Source organism: Eurosta solidaginis, chromosome 2, assembly GCF_040869045.1.
Source record: "Eurosta solidaginis isolate ZX-2024a chromosome 2, ASM4086904v1, whole genome shotgun sequence".
NCBI lineage: Eukaryota > Metazoa > Arthropoda > Insecta > Diptera > Tephritidae > Eurosta > Eurosta solidaginis.
In genome coordinates, this window is record NC_090320.1 from 44,077,468 (window position 1) to 44,096,093 (window position 18,626).

General features: G+C 36.5%; 1 protein-coding gene across 3 annotated transcripts in view; it reads left to right on the forward strand.

Moving 5' to 3' along the window:
- The first annotated feature begins 478 nt into the window (after window positions 1–478).
- The window catches only part of Gart (trifunctional purine biosynthetic protein adenosine-3 Gart), a 39,540-nt gene continuing 21,392 nt past the window's right edge, over window positions 479–18,626 (forward strand). Inside the window, exons 1-4 of one of the 3 annotated variants that reach the window (XM_067765175.1) lie at window positions 479–692; window positions 4,144–4,303; window positions 4,583–4,802; window positions 13,674–13,921. In XM_067765175.1, coding sequence (XP_067621276.1) covers window positions 4,596–4,802; window positions 13,674–13,921 — 455 coding nt within the window. In that variant the 5' untranslated portion in view covers window positions 479–692; window positions 4,144–4,303; window positions 4,583–4,595. Of the gene's footprint in view, window positions 693–4,143; window positions 4,304–4,574; window positions 4,803–13,673; window positions 13,922–18,626 lie in introns of all 3 variants that reach the window. The other 2 variants (XM_067765176.1, XM_067765174.1) reach the window with 2 other exon arrangements.

Sequence of the window (18,626 nt, forward strand, 5' to 3'; positions counted from 1 at the left end):
TTTATTTAACAGTTTACCGATTCGAACGTTAGCAGAAGGTTTGGAATAAGCGAAATTCCCCAAAATTCATTACAATATATTGACTTATGTATGTCATTACGCCATCGATTGATTTTATCGATTAAAGATTTATACCGCTCTCACTGGGCCTTCGTCGAAGTTGTAAAGCACTTGCCCATCCTCACGTTAAAGTTTCCACATAAGGTTTTGATATAGTGACGCCGAATTCAAATTTAAATCCAAGTCCACTTCAGTGAGCTTTCAAGCAGACTATTTGGGAAGCGTTATAAACAATGAAAAAACACGTAAGACAGAAACAAGTTAAACGGCAGGCAGTCCATTTTGACGGTCGAGCCCATTACACAAACGATCGAACAAGCAGTCATCCATCCATTATCGTGACTCCATCAACCATTTGTATGTGACTAAGTCGATAATTGAGCGAGTACCTATCCGACCACGAAGCGTTGAGGTATCAGTGTTCATTTGCCAACCGTTGGTTTCGGTTCTGGTTCTCAGTGGCGCTCTGATTTTATATATAACATAATTTTATTTTAAATACATACATATAATATATTACTATATAAAAAATTAGTACTTGCTGTTACCTACTCCATATTTCGCGTACAAAACTCGCGCAGTTCTATTCTCGAGCTATCAAGTTTAAAAGTTGTTTAAATCGAATAATTCTTGTAAGTGAAGAAAAAATAATAAAAGCAACAAAAACCCGGCGAGATTGGGTGTCTATATAAATAACAACAAAAAACGTGTTATAGAAACTATATAGTATATATCCTAAATACATACACATTTGCATACATCATATCAATTGTGAAGCACGTGGGTTTATTTGCGAACGAACAGCACACAGTGGGACATTTTGAAGAAACTTGTATTAAAATCAATTATCTTGGCAGTGAATAAGAACACCTGCAAAAGTTCAGATATTGGCACATAAATATGTACATAGGTATATCTTTGTAAAATCGAATGTTATCAAGACTAACAACAAGAAATAAAACATATACAGTTAAAGTTCGAGCCAAAATTTCAAACCATTCAACGGTTTAGGCAATTTTTCAAACTAGTTTGACCTAAATTGGAAACCGCTCAATTTACTACTATGTTTTTTAATTCTATTCGGTTTAAAATATAAACTTAACAGAGCACTTAGTCTAGTATTCTTAAAATTGTTTTAAGAAGTTTGAAATATCAAAAAATAGGAACTTGTAGACTAACCTGGGTCGATTTGTATGGACGAAAGTTAACTGATATCGCGCCATCGATTTTTCGATAGGATATGGGCTCAGGAAAAAAAGTTCCATTACGCATTCCCAAAAAATAATTTTCAAACCTGCGAAAAAAATGGCGAAAGGGTAAATTTTTCGACCAAAACCCAAAAAATATTTCTTTTTTTTTCAAAAAACCTTTGTAGAAACGTTGGCGATAACAGTTTTTTGAAACAAAAAAATATTTTTTTGGTTTCGGGAGTGTTTTGGTCGAAAAATTGACCCTTCCGCCATTTTTTTTGAAGGCTCGAAAATTATTTTTTTGGGTATGCGTAGTGGAACTTTTTTCCTGGGCCCAAATCCGATCGAAAAATCGATGGCGTGATATGTAGTACAAAAAGTTTCAGATTTATTCAAAATTCGTTCCAGTTCATTTTTCCGTTTTTGCTATGTTTATGTTAGGTCTTTGGTTACGTTCTGCAAAATTATTTTGGTTTGTGTTTTGAAATATATTCTAGTTTTGTTTTTGATTTTAGAGACATCCATTCTTATCGATAACTCGCCAATTTGGAGTATCAAGTCTTCCTCTACCTGTTTTACTATATCAGTATCTATATCACCTTTTTCTGCTTCCAAATACGGGAGTGCTTCCGTTGAACTTTTATTTTGTTCACAATGTTTGTATTTGGGTAAAGCTCGTAAAGTTTTTTTATCAAATTTCCTATGTTTCATGGCGTGGGCATGCGGAAAGGACGAAAAAACTGCCAAATAAAATTTCTACAAAGTATGTCACTCCATTATCTTTCAAAATCGTCCTTATTATATGGGCGGTATAACGCGTAACTTTTGTTCGTCGTCAGAGGAAAGGCCCCAATTATCTACTGAGTTAAGTTGAAAAGAGTGATTCTCTGTTGGCTCCCAAATAGCCGAAATTTTTGAATAACCTGTTTCGGAGTTCTAGTTTTTATAAACGCACTAACTAAGAATTCGATTGAATAACGCCTTAAGGTAGGGTGACCATGCGTCCCGGAAATCCGGGAAATGTTCCGAATTTTGATGTAATGTCCCAGATTTTAATAAATTCGAAGGAAGAGGAGAAAAACACCAATCCCAATGTGGCTTGTTTTTCTATAGGATAATGCAAGAAGTCTTGACTGAATATTATAATTTATAATGGAAAAACTACATTAAATGCGGATAGTAACATGAATGTGTGAATCGTGTATTATTTTACTCTTGTGCTTAAAACAAACCAATTGACTCTGACAAATTAAATTGTTTCTGACAAAGCGACAACATTCTGTGGTGACAAATTTGTTCCCTCTGAAAAAGCAAATTGTAGTCGAGACAAATATATTAGCCACATATATAGTTATAAGTACGGAATACTATCTTATCTTTTTCAACATTTCATTAATATTCTACCATTTTTTAACCAATTTTCTGAATATCTCGTTCCGATATCAACTTTATCATAATATTTTGCATTATCACCGAGTTCTCAACTATTTGTCAGGTTTCAATTAGGACAGTGAGAGGTTTCTTAGAAATCGCTCGAAAGATGATCCCGTTTCGTATGATATTCCTTAATATTTTGACCCATGCACCCAACACTACGGACACATTCAGTCTATGTGAGGTACTCATGGACCGGCCATTTCAACCTACCCATGCACCCCATAGCGGGACCTATCGTAATATGTACTGCACTTGCGTTGACTTCAGAATAATGTTTAAAATCTCAAGTTAATAGCTTACCAGGAAGCTACCTAGAAATAGACCTCAAAATTACCAATTTCGTTGAGGGGTCTACCTTATTGGAAAATTACTTAAAATTCGGCTGCGAAATTCCGAAGTTCGGACTAGAGTTACGACTTTTTCTCGAATAAAACCGAGATCCGAGAAATCGAGAACTCGACTCGTGTCTCGAAGTACTCGTAAATCTCGCGAGCTTCTCGACATAAATTTAAGTGCCGTACGGACAGTATTTATACACTTGGTTTTTTTACTTGTGAAATTTTTTGATTATATTACTTTCCAATGACATTTAACTCAAAACATATTTATTATACATATAATTTTGTTCACAATATTTTATTTTTTTTTACGACAAATCGAGAACACGGCTTCTCGCGAGATTCTCGACTCTCGAAATACTTGTAATACTCGCGAGTTTCTCGACTTTCAATTCAGTCGCTGCATTGGCAGTGCTCTATACATTTCGGTATTTTAAAGTTGAGGTTTTGTGGAAATTTTCGCTTGTGCTCCAGAAGAAATCGTAAGCTCTATATAAAACAGCCAATGAATCGATTAAGTTGAATGTCGAGGAGCTCGCGCGCCTTACGAGTAATTCGAGATTCGAGAATCTCGCGAGAAGGATTCACGAGAAATCTCTTCTCGAACAATTTCGAGAAATCGTAAGCTCTAATTCGGACTATGTGATACGTGCCCCGTCCAGCGAAAGTTTGATATTGTATTTTGAACTTATATTATTAAATAAATTATTTCACTTAAATTTCCCACTGTGCAGCGCCAATACAAATCGCGTTCATTGCCACAGAACGTTGTGGAGTAAAGCTGCAGTTACCCACGAACGTACGTACAAAAAACGTGTCAGCTGACATGGCCTATCTTATGAATGTGCAATGTAAACGAAGAGTCGCCGAGTACGTAGCCCGGAACGTAGAAATCAAAACAATTTTAATTTTTTCCGTAAGAACGTGTCAGCTGGTCGCTCTCTCACTAGACAGAGTTGTCTAGTAAACTTTTGTGCGCTAATTTCTGACCGTGTGCAATTTTATGCAAAAACACCTAATTAAAGTTTGAAAAATTGTGAAAATAATTCGAAATAATTATGTAAAAGTGCAGATTATAAATATGTAATCTATTTGTACTTATTTAATATTAATTCCAGCCTTTTACAACATCAAAAATTAAAATAGAAAAAGTTGACGTTTCCATAAGCATGCATTCAAACAGGTCAATGGCAACATTTTTTTCGGTGCCACTACGGACATAAATTACGCTCAAATGTGTGTACGTACAACAAACGTATGCGTACGTTCTACACGTCGGTGAGTAACTGCAGCTTAAATTAAAACAGCAACAACATCAAACAAAATTTCTTTGTACTTGTCCGTTAAATACGCTATACTACAGAGTGTGTCATGAGTGACATCTATGATTAGTTAAAAAATCGCCCATTTAACGGCATTAATTTAATTGTGCTACGCATTTGATGCTATTGTCAAAAATTATTAAAACGAATGAAATCTTGCGTCTTAAGTGTGTTTCAAAATTATTTAATCCTTATTTACAAAATTAAAAATTTCGTTCCTTATTAACGTGAAAAGGCCGGAAAGCTAAATGAATATGTCATCGTCATCGAAAGCATCACTCGTTGGTGGCAAACAATTATTGGTGATTGGTAGCGGTGGTCGTGAACATGCGATTTGTTGGAAATTATCTCAGAGTGAACGGGTGGTGAAGATTTATGCATTACCTGGTAGCCATGGCATTGCACAGGTACAGAAATGTATAAATCTCAGCGGTGTAAATGTCAAAGACTTTGAGGTATGTTTGATTTATTATGTGGATTTAAAATTTATACGTAGCTACTAGAGTGATTCAACAATTTATCTAGCTTTAACAGCAATTTTAGTGTAACCAACAAAAAAAAAGTTTACAACAGAAGGTGCTTTAAGGGCCAATTAATGGTGACTTATAACCGTAAAACCATAACCAGATAAAACAGCTGATCGAACCTACCTTATGGAAATCAATGTAATCGATTAAAAGGCCAATTAAACTTCCTTAACCCTAACGCCATAGTCATAACCATACAAATATCCATAACCATCTCCAATGTGATCGATTAATGGTGCCTTAACCTAAAAATCGTGAAAATTTGATAAAAATGAAGAAAACGCAAAAAATTACAAACATATTCTACAAAAAATAAGTCTCTTAGTCATAACGTATCCAAAACAATGAATAAAATCTACAAAAAGTTATTAAATTCATCAACTCAAATATTTTTAGGTTATGGATATGGCGAGAAACCAAAAACCAATTGGTTGGCTATGATATGGTTATGGCGTTAGCGTTATGGTATGGCACCATTAAGGACCAGTTAATGGTGACTTATAACCATAAATTTTCACGATTTTTAGGTTAAGGCACAATTGTTTGTTCCTGTATTTGCATGTTAAAATTTTATTTTATTGGAACACGGGGATTATGTTACCTACAATACAAGGGGTCAGATAGTACCAATTTTTTTCTTGGGAATCGTGTTCCTTGGAAACATGGGGTGGCACCTTGAAAACCCTTTTATTTTAAAATTTTATTTTTGCTTGTTACACTTAAGTTGCTGTTAGGGCTCGTGGTTTTTATACCCAACGTGTGCTTGTACAACAAGGTATTATAACTTTGATTGGTTAACGATAGTACTTAATGGCATGAAGTAATCGAACTAGATATAGACTTTTTATATCAAAATTACCTGCATCGAAAACTATCTTGATTTAGCCATGTCCGTCCGTCTGTCCGTTAACACGATAACTTGAGTAACAATTGAGATATCTTTACGTAATATACAGGCTGTTCCGGGTGCAGAAGGGAGCTGTACTGAAAACGCGCTTTATCTGACGATAACCACCCCCACTTTTTCGGTATCGAAAATGTTAAAAAAGTAAAAAATGCGATAATTTATTACAAAAAGCTGATAAACTGATGAAACTTGATATGTTGGTTGACTTTATCATAAGAAATAGAAATTTGGCAAAATTGTGGAATGTGGGTCCAGCACCGCCTACATTTAAAAGAAAATTTGAAAATCTTTTAAGCGATAAATCCTAAGCGGTTGAGGATATCATGTTCAAATTTAGTAGTGAGGTTGTGCTTGCTAATATACATTAACAAACTCACTTAGCAACTACACCGACTTGAAAGAATCGATATCGAAACTTCGAAAAATAAGAAAAAATACGGCTTTTCATGGCCAAAGTTAGTTCAGAATATTTAAAAATGCCCTGTTTCAGAATTTTGTTGTAGAACCCTCTGTTACAGATTTTGTTTTGTTTTACAGCAGAATTTCCCATGCAGTTTGTATAGACAATTGAAAAGTGGGAAAATTTTTTTTAAAACACTACTGTTTTTAATACGTTGGCCCATCTCGAATTTTCACATTTTCCATAACAGATAATTTTTGGTATAAAAACATTTTTCTTAAAATCACTCCAAAAGTCGAATGACTAAAATTCGCCCTCGAGCAAATTTCTTTTTGTTTACCTTTTTTGCTCATTGTTTTTCCAATCTGTTTAAATTTGTATTTACATATGTGTGTATATAAAACTATATATATCGTTTATGAAAATTTCTCTTTATTCATCCTAATCCAAGTTAATTAATCATTAGCACTTCCATATGTTTTACTGTTTTTGGCGCTATGGTAATGTGTTGTTGTTGTAGTGAACGTAGTGTTTGGTTTTTACTGCCTCCAAGTAGTTTTAATACGTTGGACATTGAATTATTTTTGAATAAACTTTATGTAGGGTGTTTTAATAAGAGCTCGAAGAATTGTCTCCCGCTGCATTATCTTATCTTTGGTTACTTCAAAGTCTACAGCTCAGATCTTTGTATGTAGTGAATAAGTTAATGGATTTAATTCTGACACTTTGGCGCTTAACTGAGATAATCGCTAAAATTGTATGTTAATTGGCAAAGTGGCAAGATTAAACTGAGTTTTAACTGAAGTTTAAAATCCCAGTAAAAAAACTACCCTTAAGACCGGACTAACATAGAAGGATTAGCCAAAATCCTTCCATGATTCCAAGGGCTTTTGATATCGCCCTGCAGAACGTTTTCTCATTTTCTTATACTTAATATGGTAGGTGTCACACCCATTTTATAAAGTTTTTTCTATAGTTATATTTTGCGTCAATAAACCAATCCAATTACCATGTTTCATCTCTTTTTTCATATTTGGTATAGAATTATGGCATTTTTTTCATGTTTCGTAATTTTCGATATCGAAAAAGTGGGCGTGGTCATGTCTGATTTCGTCCATTTTTTATACCAAGATAAAGTGAGTTCAGATAAGTAAGTGATATGACGCTTTTTGCTCAAGCTATTGCGTTAACGGCCGAGCGGAAGGACAGACGGTCGACTGTGTATAAAAACTGGGCGTGGCTTCAACCGATTTCGCCCATTTTCGCAGAAAATAATTACCGTCATAGAATCTATGGCCCTACCAAATTTCACAAGGATTGGTAAATTTTTGTTCGACTTATGGCATTAAAAGTATTCTAGACAAATTAAATGAAAAAGGGCGGAGCCACGCCCATTTTGAAATTTTATTTTATTTTTGTATTTTGTTGCACCATATCATTACTGCAGGTGAATGTGGACGTAATTTACTTATATACTGTAAAGATATTCAATTTTTGGTTAAAATTTTACTTTTAAAATTTTTTTTATGTGGGCGTGTTCGTCATCCGATTTTCTAATTTTTATTTAGAACACATATAGTAATAGGAGTAACTTTCCTTCCAAATCTTATCATGATATCTTCAACGGGACCAAATTAGAGCTTGCAAAACTTTTAAATTACTTTCTTTTAAAAGTGGGTGCCACGTCCATTGTCCAAAATTTTACTAATTTTCTATTTTGCGTCATAAGGTCAACCCACCTGCCAAGCTTCATCGCTTTATCCGTCTTTGTTAATGAATTATCGCACTTTTTCTGTTTTTCGAAATTTTCGATATCGAAAAGGTAAGCGTGGTTATAGTCCAATTTCGTTCATTTTAAATAGCGATCTGAGATGAGTGCCCAGGAACTTACATATCAAATTTCATTAAGATACCTCAAAATTTACTCAAGTTATCGTGTTTACAGAAAATTGCTTAGTTATAAAAGGGGCGGTGCCACGCCCATTTTTTTAACTTTGAAGTTTTTCCTATTTACTTTTACAAATCCACTTCTTAAATGAAATACCATTGATATAAAGCCATTTTTTGCAAAGCCATTTAGCTTATTTTATTCGTCCACGACCCTTTTAAAATCTTTTATATAAAACAGTCGTTGTAGATATCATGATGAAATTTGGCAGGAACGTTACTACTGTTACAATATATGTGCTATTTAAAAATTAGCGAAATCGGATAAAGAATACGCCCACTTTTGAAAAAAAAAATTTTAAGTCAAATTTTAACAAAAAATTTAATATCTTTACAGTATATACATAAGTAAATTATGTCAACGTTCAACTCCAGTGATGATATGGTGCAACAAAATACAAAAATAAAAGAAAATTTCAAAATGGGCGTGGCTCCGCCCTTTTTCATTTAATTTGTCTTGAATACTATCAACGCCATAAGTCGAACAAAAATTTACCAATCCTCGTGAAATTTGGTAGGAGCATAGATTCTATGACGATAACGATTTTTATACACAGTCGACTGTCTGTCCTTCCACTCGACCGTTAACGCGATAACTTGAGCAAAAATCGATATATCTTTACTAAACTTAGTTCACGTACTTATCTGAACTCACTTTATCTTGGTATAAAAAATGGCCGAAATCCGACTATGACCACGCCCACTTTTTCGATACGAAAAATGAAAAAAATTTCATAATTCTATACCAAATATGAAAAAAGAGATGAAACATGGTAATTGGATTGGTTTATTGACGCAAAATAAAAAAACTTTGTAAAATGGGTGTGACAACTACCATATTAAGTAGAAGAAAATGAAAAAGTTCTGCAGAGCGAAATCAAAAGCCCTTGGAATCTTGGCAGGAATACTGTTCGCGGTATTACATATATAAATAAATTAGCGGTACCCGACAGATGATATTCTGGGTCACCCTGGTCCACATTTTGGTCGATATCTCGAAAACGCCTTCACATATACAACTAAGGGCCACTCCCTTTTAAAACCCTCATTAATACCTTTAATTTGATACCCATATCGTACAAACACATTATAGAGTCACCCCTGGTCCACCTTTATGGCGATATCTCGAAAAGGCGCCCACCTATAGAACTAAGGCCCACTCCTTTTTAAAATAATCATTAACACCTTTCATTTGATACCTATATCGTACAAACAAATTCTAGAGTCACCTCTGGTCCACCTTTACGGCAATATCTCGAAAAAGCGTTCACCTATAGAACTAAGGCCCGCTCCCTTTTAAAATACTCATTAACACCTTTCATTTGATACCCATATCGTACAAACACATTATAGAGTCACCCCTGGTCCACCTTTATGGCGATATCCCGAAATGGCGTCCATCTATAGAACTATGGCCCACTCCCTTTTAAAATACTCTCTAATACCTTCCATTTGAAACCCATGTCATACAAACACATTCAAGGGTTACCCTAGGTTCTATTTGCTAAATGGTGATTTTCCCTTATTCTCCAAAGCTCTCAGCTGAGTATGCAATGTTCGGTTACACCCGAACTTAGCCTTCCTTACTTGTTTTTATTAAAATGAAATGGGTTGGGTACAACCATTCGGATTCAAGTAGTTTTTCATATTTGAGACGTCTTGCACATATTCTAATTTTGCTGCACTTTTTGTTTGTTTTGCCTGAAGAATAGGCACAGATACAAATTCACTCTTTGAATATAAATGAAAAATTTCATAGCACTTCCATATGCCCTCACATATAAATTCGATTCATATTAAAGTGCCTGAATTTCATATGAAAGTGCAAAGAAAAAGCACTTCCATATGAAGCCAAGGCACTTCGGTATGATATTCAAATTTACACTAACCAATTGACAACAAACAATTTTTAAAAAATATTGTAGCACTGAAACAAATTTTGATTCAAAATTTGTTCATTAGGGACCATCAAAATTCCTTAAACATTAAAAAAAATATATATGTCGGAAATCCTTTATGCTTTGTCTGGCAATAATGTATTGCCAGAGCGGAACAATGGTGGTACACTTGTTTGGAAAACACTTGTTTGGAAAACACTTGTTTGGAAAAACACTTGTCAAATAATACCTGTTGCAGAAAAGTAACTACGCAATATTGTAAAGTAAAATCATAGTGAGCTAGGAAAAGTGAATAGCAAGCTTTGAAAAGCAAAATGTGTTTTAGGACAGTTTCTAAATTAAAAGTGTGTAGACTAGTGGTGGGTAATGACACTATTTTTTGAGTGTTAACACAGTAGCACAGGCACACTTTGCAGTGTTAACACATTGTGTTGACACAATTGTGTTATAACTGATTATCGAAAGTCGATATGAGTGTAGGCACAATATCAGAGCACAGTACTGTGTTACTTACCTCTAACGCCACGTTTGACGCCATTTAGAAGATTAAATCATGGCAACATTTATTTTCTTTCATACTCCAATTTTTCAAAGTCATATCATCTGATCAAGAGGATAGTAAGTGCCCCTGTGGACACCATTTTTTTATGAAAAAATCAAAGTAAAATAAAAATTATGAGAGCGTAGTGAGAATTTTAAGATCTTGTCAATATCCTCTCACCGGTTTTATCTTGTAATATTTGTATCATGTGTATAAATATGTTTTGAGTGAAGTGTCATTGGAAAGCAATACAATCAACACACAAGCACAATGGACTATGTATGTATGTGCACTTACGATCTGAGTGTCATTCTCTGTGCTATAGAGCGTGTTACTGTGTTTGTGCCATCGAGCGTGCCACTGTGTTATAAATTAATCGATAAGTGTGCGTGTGCGTGCCACACATTACTGAGTGTTAACACAATAACACAGCACAGTGCCGTGTTACTCAGCCTTAGTGTAGACAAGTTGTACACGCGGAGAATAATGAAAAGTGTAACCACCGGCGACATATATATTTCTTTTTAACACGCTTTTATTAGCTTGGCCTGTATGTAACGGAATCTTTGAGCTTAATTTTCAAAGTCTGATTAATTTGAAACTTTGCATACGTATCAAGGCTCGATGACAATGCATTAATGTGATGGTGCGGTGACATAAGGTCAACGGCCATAAGGTCAGTTGGCCTTATTACCACTTTGAATGGCCATAAGTTTGATTGAAACTTTGCACACGTATCAAGGCTCGATGACAATGCATTAATGTGATGGTGTGGTGACATAAGGTCAATGGCCATAAGGTCAATTGGCGTTATTACCATTTTGAGTGGCCATAAGTTTGATTGAAACTTTGCATTAAGGCTCGATGACAATGCAATAATGTGATGGTGGGGTGACATAAGGTTAACGGACATAAGGTCAATTGAACTTATGACCACCCCAAATGGCCATAGATTTGAAACCCTGCACATAATGCGAAAAACGCATTCCTTTATTAATGATAGAAGTGGATGCATGGCACATCCACGAAAGAGCATACTGGAGCCCTTTTTAACACGCTTTTATTAGCTTAGCCTGTATCTATCTATGTATCTATGTATCCATGTATGTATATAACGGAATCTGGAGTGGAGCCTAGAGCCCCGGTAATGCAGAGCTCCGAACTCCGTTGCACCTTTTGAAGCATTTTAAGATAGGTACTTTTAGCTAGTGCAGGCCACCAGACCAAGGCACCATAAAGAAGAATCGGGCGCACAATGGCTGTGTAAATCCAGTAGGTCGCCTTAATGGAGAATCCCCAGGAGGTGCCAATTGTCCTCTTGCAGGTGAACAGTTCTGCTGCTGCCTTCTTGTATCGCTCCACTATATGGTCACTCCATAATAGCTTCCTATCCAGAATGACTCCCAAATACTTGACTTGATCGCTAAACGCTAAGAACGTACCCCCAATTCTTGGCGGTGTAAGATTTGTTACTTTGTACATCCTCGTGAAGAGGACAAGCTCGGTTTTATCCGGGTTGACTTCCAAACCTGTGGCGGGTTGTACTCCGGGAGCAGCTCCAGGATGTCAGCTGGGTCCGTTGGCGTCACTGGAACCCAGGCTCTAGCCCTTGGTCGTGAGGGGATATTATGCGCCTCCACTACCTTGAGGCATGCGCCCGGATATACCACCCCTATCAGCGTGACGGCGGCCCTATAGAGGCTTACTGGCCTGGCGTCGTCACAGGCAATTAGCTTGACATTGCCTTGGAACCATCGGTGTAAGATGGCGGTGGACCAGGGTTGTCTTTCTTAACCTTAACGGCCACCGTAGCGAGCGCGGCCTCGATCCACTTCCACTGTTGTTTCGAGATCCTGCCATCTTCGCTGCTCTCGTCTACAATGCCAATGATCTGCCGACCCTTGGCAATTTCGGCGAAAGACCGCGTTCAGCCTCCCTGCGTCTTCGCCGTTTTCGGTGCCGTGGGGTTGGATTCATCCATGGACCGCTGGCGTTTCGAGGTTTCATCACTCTCGACTAAAACTTTTAAAATTACTTGAACTAAAAAATTAAAAACAAATAATAGTTTAAAAAACTAAAAAAACACGCGTTTATAGCTAACCGAACTAAAAAACGCTTTTTAATCTGAATTAAAATATTCTGTTAATAACTCAAATATTATTATAATTTTATTTTCAGTTGATTAACTATAAATGATTGTTTGACCTTCTACTACTGTTATATAAACTCTTTTTAATTGAAAATTATTTTCTATTTTTTAGTTCGGTTAGCTATAAAAGCGTGTTTTTTAGTTTTTTAAACTATTATTTATTTTCAATTTAAAAAAGTTTCAGTGTACATATAATTTTGTATATGTATTCTGATTTTTACTTCAATATAACAACTTTTGAACAGCCCTGCTTAAAGATGACACTGTGTAATAGTAGTTAATAGTAGGCGGGTTATGCTCTCATTGCACTTCCGTCTGCAGTTGTTGTACGAGCTAGACTACGTGTCTCCTTCTCTGTACGATATTCAACAAAGACTTCGCATCGCCTGTGGCATAACTTTATGGTCATCGTTTATATTTAAGAATGAAAAGAAATCTTATAATGGCAATGTTGACACCCCTTCAGAGGCCAAAGTTTTAATAATCAACTTGTTGCACTTATCTCAATTTAATCAGGAAGCCGTATCAAGTCATTAATAAGCTAAAAACAGCTAAGTTAAGAGATTGTTGTTAAGTAATTGATGTTTTTATTATCTACATAGTGCGAGATTATCGACTTTGTTATGAAATTAACAGACTAAGTAGTTGCAGAGACTTTGAATACGCATACGAACTAACACGTGCTAGTAACTCACAATCAGAAGATCCCACCTAGGAAAATAAAAATAGTTTTAGAAGAGGAGGAGTTAATAACAATTTACGCATGGTCTCATTTACTGTTTTGAGCTCTAAAGTTGTATGAATACTGTTCGGCTTCTGATGTCTACACATGCCTCCTATCAATAGTTTTTCCATTTTATTGCTCTTACGGGCTCACAAAGATTATTGGGTCCATAAACATCTTCTATATTTGATAAACACCTTGGAACGTTGTTAATACAACTTCATTTTTTTCAGGCTATCGCTTCTTGGTGTAAAAAACAATCAATAGATTTGGTTATTGTCGGTCCAGAAGATCCATTGTCCAATGGTCTTGGTGATGCTCTCAATAAGGCTGGTGTACGTTGTTTCGGTCCCAACAAGCAAGGCGCTCAAATTGAAGCGGATAAAAAATGGGCTAAAGACTTTATGCTGCGGCATAGTATCCCGACTGCGCGCTATAAATCATTTACTGATATGAAAAAAGCCAAGGACTTCATAAATAAGTGAGTATTTCATTTCTTTTAGGGTTATATGTATATATATTGTTGGAATACTGGTTGTCTTACAAACCAAACATGGAGATAAGAACTATGATAAAGGTCCTGACGTGCAATTACTCAGCGAGAAAGAACTTGGGACAGTCTTGCACAAGATTAGGGTCTACATGGACTTTGTGAGCTGATAGGATACGAGCATATGCAACTAGGTGAGCCTCCTCGGTAAACAACGCCTCACTCTAGCTTAAGAAGATTAGGAAGGGTTGACCAGTGAAAAGTGTAGCTGCCGGAGAGAGCCTTGAAAACGTGTTTAGCTCCGTCAGACGGGACGACATTGTACGAAGTGCTAACGGGCTTTCTCGTTATTTCGACGATAGAAGTGCCAAATGGGCAATGGTTTAAACGGTGAAGTAGACTTAAAGATAAGTGGCGAAGACCCCGAGCTCGCAAACTCGACATATGATAGTACTTTTACCGTGTCAGAGCCCGCGGTATTGTAAAAAACTGAGAACAAGCACAGTTTAAATTTAATCAAGCTAAGCGGTGGAAACGAAGGAGTGAATGGACATTTGAATATATGATGACTGGCTATACGTGGAGATGGTAGTTCTTATTTGCAATGAAAGGCCAGACCAAGCATTAGAAAATGTATTCGCAGAATCGATGATGATGCTATCTCCTCTTCAAGCGCGGGGCTGTAAAGTGTCGAAGATTATGTGTAGGTCTTACAACCTTAGACTAACAAAGTTGCTTCTATTATTAAAAAGAGACGACTGTAGACTCATGACGGGTATTCTGACTGGACACTGCCTTCTGGCGTCACATGCCTTTAAATTAGGTTTGGTCAGTGATAGCAGATGTAGGAAGTGCGAAACAATCGAGCACGTTCTATGGTCGTGCGCTGCACTTGCTAGGCTAAGACTCCAGCTCTTAGGAGTGGTACAGCTGTCAGATATAGAAGCAGCAATTGGCTTAAGCCCTAGGAAGCTCAGGCGACCCTAAATTCCTCAAGGAACTAGGGGGTGGGGGCGGGATGGCCTAGAAGGTTTAATGTGGTCATGTTAATAGTTGCCGAGATTGTCGGGCTAGTACCCAGGCCCGAAGATAGGGGAGGGGGAATGGGGGATTCCCCCGGGCCCGGAGTTTCTCAGAGGGCCCGCGATTTAGAGGTACTAAGCAATTTTTTTTTAATTCAGAAGAGTCTTTAATTGTTCCATGTGCAAATTTTAAGCCGAATTTCAAAAGCAACGAATATTGATAATGACAATAAAATAAAAAACATCAAACAAAAATGTATGTTTACATGAATCGGAAATCGTAAAGTTTTCGTGGTGACACTGATGAATGTTCATCTTCAAAATGTCTTCCAAAAATACCACCAACTCTATATCAAAGTCCAGATTACTTAAACTACTTCGATATCGGTACCGTGAATAATGAAAGAGGCCTAGCTTTCAAAGGCGAAAGTATATATCTTGGTGAACGAAACAGAACGAAACATTGGACATTTTTTGGGCATCTAAGATCTCATAAGCCGTTATGATCCTATACTTAGAGATCATTTGGAGAAAGTTCAGATTTCACAACAGTAGCACAAACGTTTACAAGTTCACTATTTTTCCCCAGACATTCAGAACGAGTTTATAGAAATTTGTGCAAAGCACGTGAGGGCAACTATATTAGATCAACGCAAGAAGGCCAAGAATTTTGCTAATATCGTTGATGCTATGTCTGATGCTAGTCACGTTGACTACGTTTATTTTGCGCTAACTCCATTTCAATTCGAAAGCAACAAATTTTACAATTCAAGAACGGTTTTTGGATTTCGTGAATTGTAACCACGAAATCGGTGATTTGTCATACTCTAGGTAAATATGAAATCCCATTAAAAGATTGTCGTGCACACGGGTACGATAACGGCGCCAATATGAAAGGAGCTTACAACGGAGCACAACATCACATTCTCGACAAGAACTCGAATGCTGATTATTCGCCTTGTGCAACCCACAGTCTGAATTTATGTGGTCTTGATGTTGCAGATTGTTGTACGGCTGCAATTATTTTCTTCGGAGTTGTATAAAAATTATTTACTATTTTCAGCAGCAGTCCACAACGATGGGACATCCTTAAAAAAAGGTACCGAGCTCTCTTCATAGTCTTTCAGCCAAAAGCCAAATTTCACTGCGCAAGCATTCGGCGATGTTACCGGCATTCTCAATTACATCAAAAAGTTCGAATGTATCTTGCTGTCCTCAATTTGGTTCAAAATGCTGACTACCATTAATGAAAGAAACGTGGTCCTCCAAGCTAGAGACGCCACCATAGATGTTGAGGTCCGCCATCTAGATGCCTTATTAGCTGATTTGAAGTTGATCAGGAACCAATGGGAAACAACTTTAAACGAATGCAAAACAGTTGCTACTCAATCGAACATCTCGCCAAAGTTTCCGGACATTCGAAACAGAAAACCCAAAACACGTTCTGAAGATAATTTAAATGAGCTGATTACGGATGATTCAGAGTTTGATTTTAAAAACAATACATTCCTGGTGATCGTTGATTAGGTAATCACTGGCATTACTAAACGATTTGCAGCTATGAGAAATTTGAACGAGACGTTTTCCTTTTTGTGGCAATTTAAAGACATGGATGAAACTACGGTTCGGGCGAGCGCAGCAAAATTTGTCGCAAAATACAAGTCGGAAATTTCTCAAAGCTTAGAATGCGAAATAATTCACTTGAAAGACATCTACGAAGCAACTTTTGATAAAGGTCTGTCACCGTTGGAATTGTTAAATGCCATCTGTATTGTAACGAATTTACTGCGATTCCCCTTATTTGTAATCTTCTTCTAAAGTTCGGATCACTAAACTGTTGAATAAATAACACCACTATTCAATAATACAAAATGGCCTTTATTAAAGTACTTTCAAAAATAACACTGCTACTGCTCGACAGATGGAATGCTTAAATCAAACTGATTGTCGCGCCTCTACTGTTGTTGCTTTTATACTCTGTGATTTCTCGTTTGCATACTTCTAGGCTCTTCCAGAATTTACTTAGTTACTGCCATATAATTATAACTACAGATGCACATGTATAGCTTCTCATATGCGCGTCTATTTGTGAGCGACACTTCCACAATTATAATTGCATACTTTTGGGAGCATATCAGATAAGATATCTGCATGTGTTTGTGCGTCTCCTCTCCGCTGCGTGTACGTACATATGTGTAGATATAATGATTGATCTATTGATGTGCATACAAGTCACTGCTTAGCATCGGCTTAGAGATGATAGTATCCCTTAGTGTTGCTAATATTCGTCACACTGCCCTCGACCTAAGTCTGATCGTCCCGATCTAAACGCCGCTAGCATCTCCAAATGTACCACTCTTCTACTTCGTGGTATCCCAATGGTTTGTGTGCGGTAGATGGTATCACTGATCTTCTTCACAACTTTGTACAGGCCTTCCCAACTGCACCGAATTTTGGATGGAACCCCTTTCCGCCGGTGAGGGTTGTATAACAGTACACTCAGAGAAAAACGCCGTTCTAAAATCCAGCACCACCGGACTCAATTCAAGATTTTCATGTTCTTACTTTTTTGTTCTTGAAACACAACAACCTTGTTCTTGAACTGACAACCATTTTCTTGAAAAGGGAACGGCTGGCCTTAAAATATGAACAAATGTTCTATTAATGAGAACAGTGTTCTTAAATTAAGAACAATGTTCTTAAATTAAGTTCAAGTAAAAAGAAACGGTAAAATTCATGTGTACTACAATGTTAAATACAACATTTGGCGCAAGCTATCAAGCAGTCGTAGTGGCCCAGCGGTTATGATGTTGTGGTTGCGATCGCGTGGCGCGAGTTCGATCACCGTCAAACTATAAAATTCTTTAAACCAATGTTTTAACTTTTATTTGTCGTTCAATTATTGTTCCATTCACTTATGCACATATAATTCTCAAACTTGTTATGAAATGTTTTAGGTATATATGCAGATTACATCTTCAAATAAGAATAATTTCTCAATAAGAAAAACATATGAAAAAATGCATATTATGCATTTTTTCTTAAATTTTTGGACTATAATACAAATTTTTTTGTTATAAATATTTTTTATTTATGACAAAAAAATTATTATTAATAAAAAATAAATGGGTACGTTTTGAAAAAAATACTTTCCCCTCCCATTAATGATGAAGCCCAAACCGTTCTTGAATTGAGAACGAAAACTGTTAAATCGACTACAAGTCATTCTCGAAGCGTGAGAACGAAAAATCTTATTTTAAGCACAAATAGTGCTTGAAATGAGCACAGAAGGTTCACACATCAATACCAAATTGGTCATAAAAGACGAACGGTGGGCTTGGAGAAATTGTTCTTAAAACAAGCCCATCGGTCACGAGTTAAGAAAAAACGTACTTAACAGACTTTTGTCAACGAATGTTCTTAATCTTGAACTTGTTTCGTTCGTTTTAGAACCATTTTTTCTCTGAGTGTACCAAATCTCCCTCCAAGAAGCCTTCCGAATCATTGTTCTCATCGTACCTGCGTTTCATCTTACTACTCATTATCCTGGATCGTTCCCTCGCACTCTGTTGTTTGGCCAATGAAGAACTACTTCGCAGAGCTTGATCTTGACGGATTGACTTTGCATCATCAGTATCGTCTTGACGTTTCACAACAGTAGTGCGCGCTGGCTT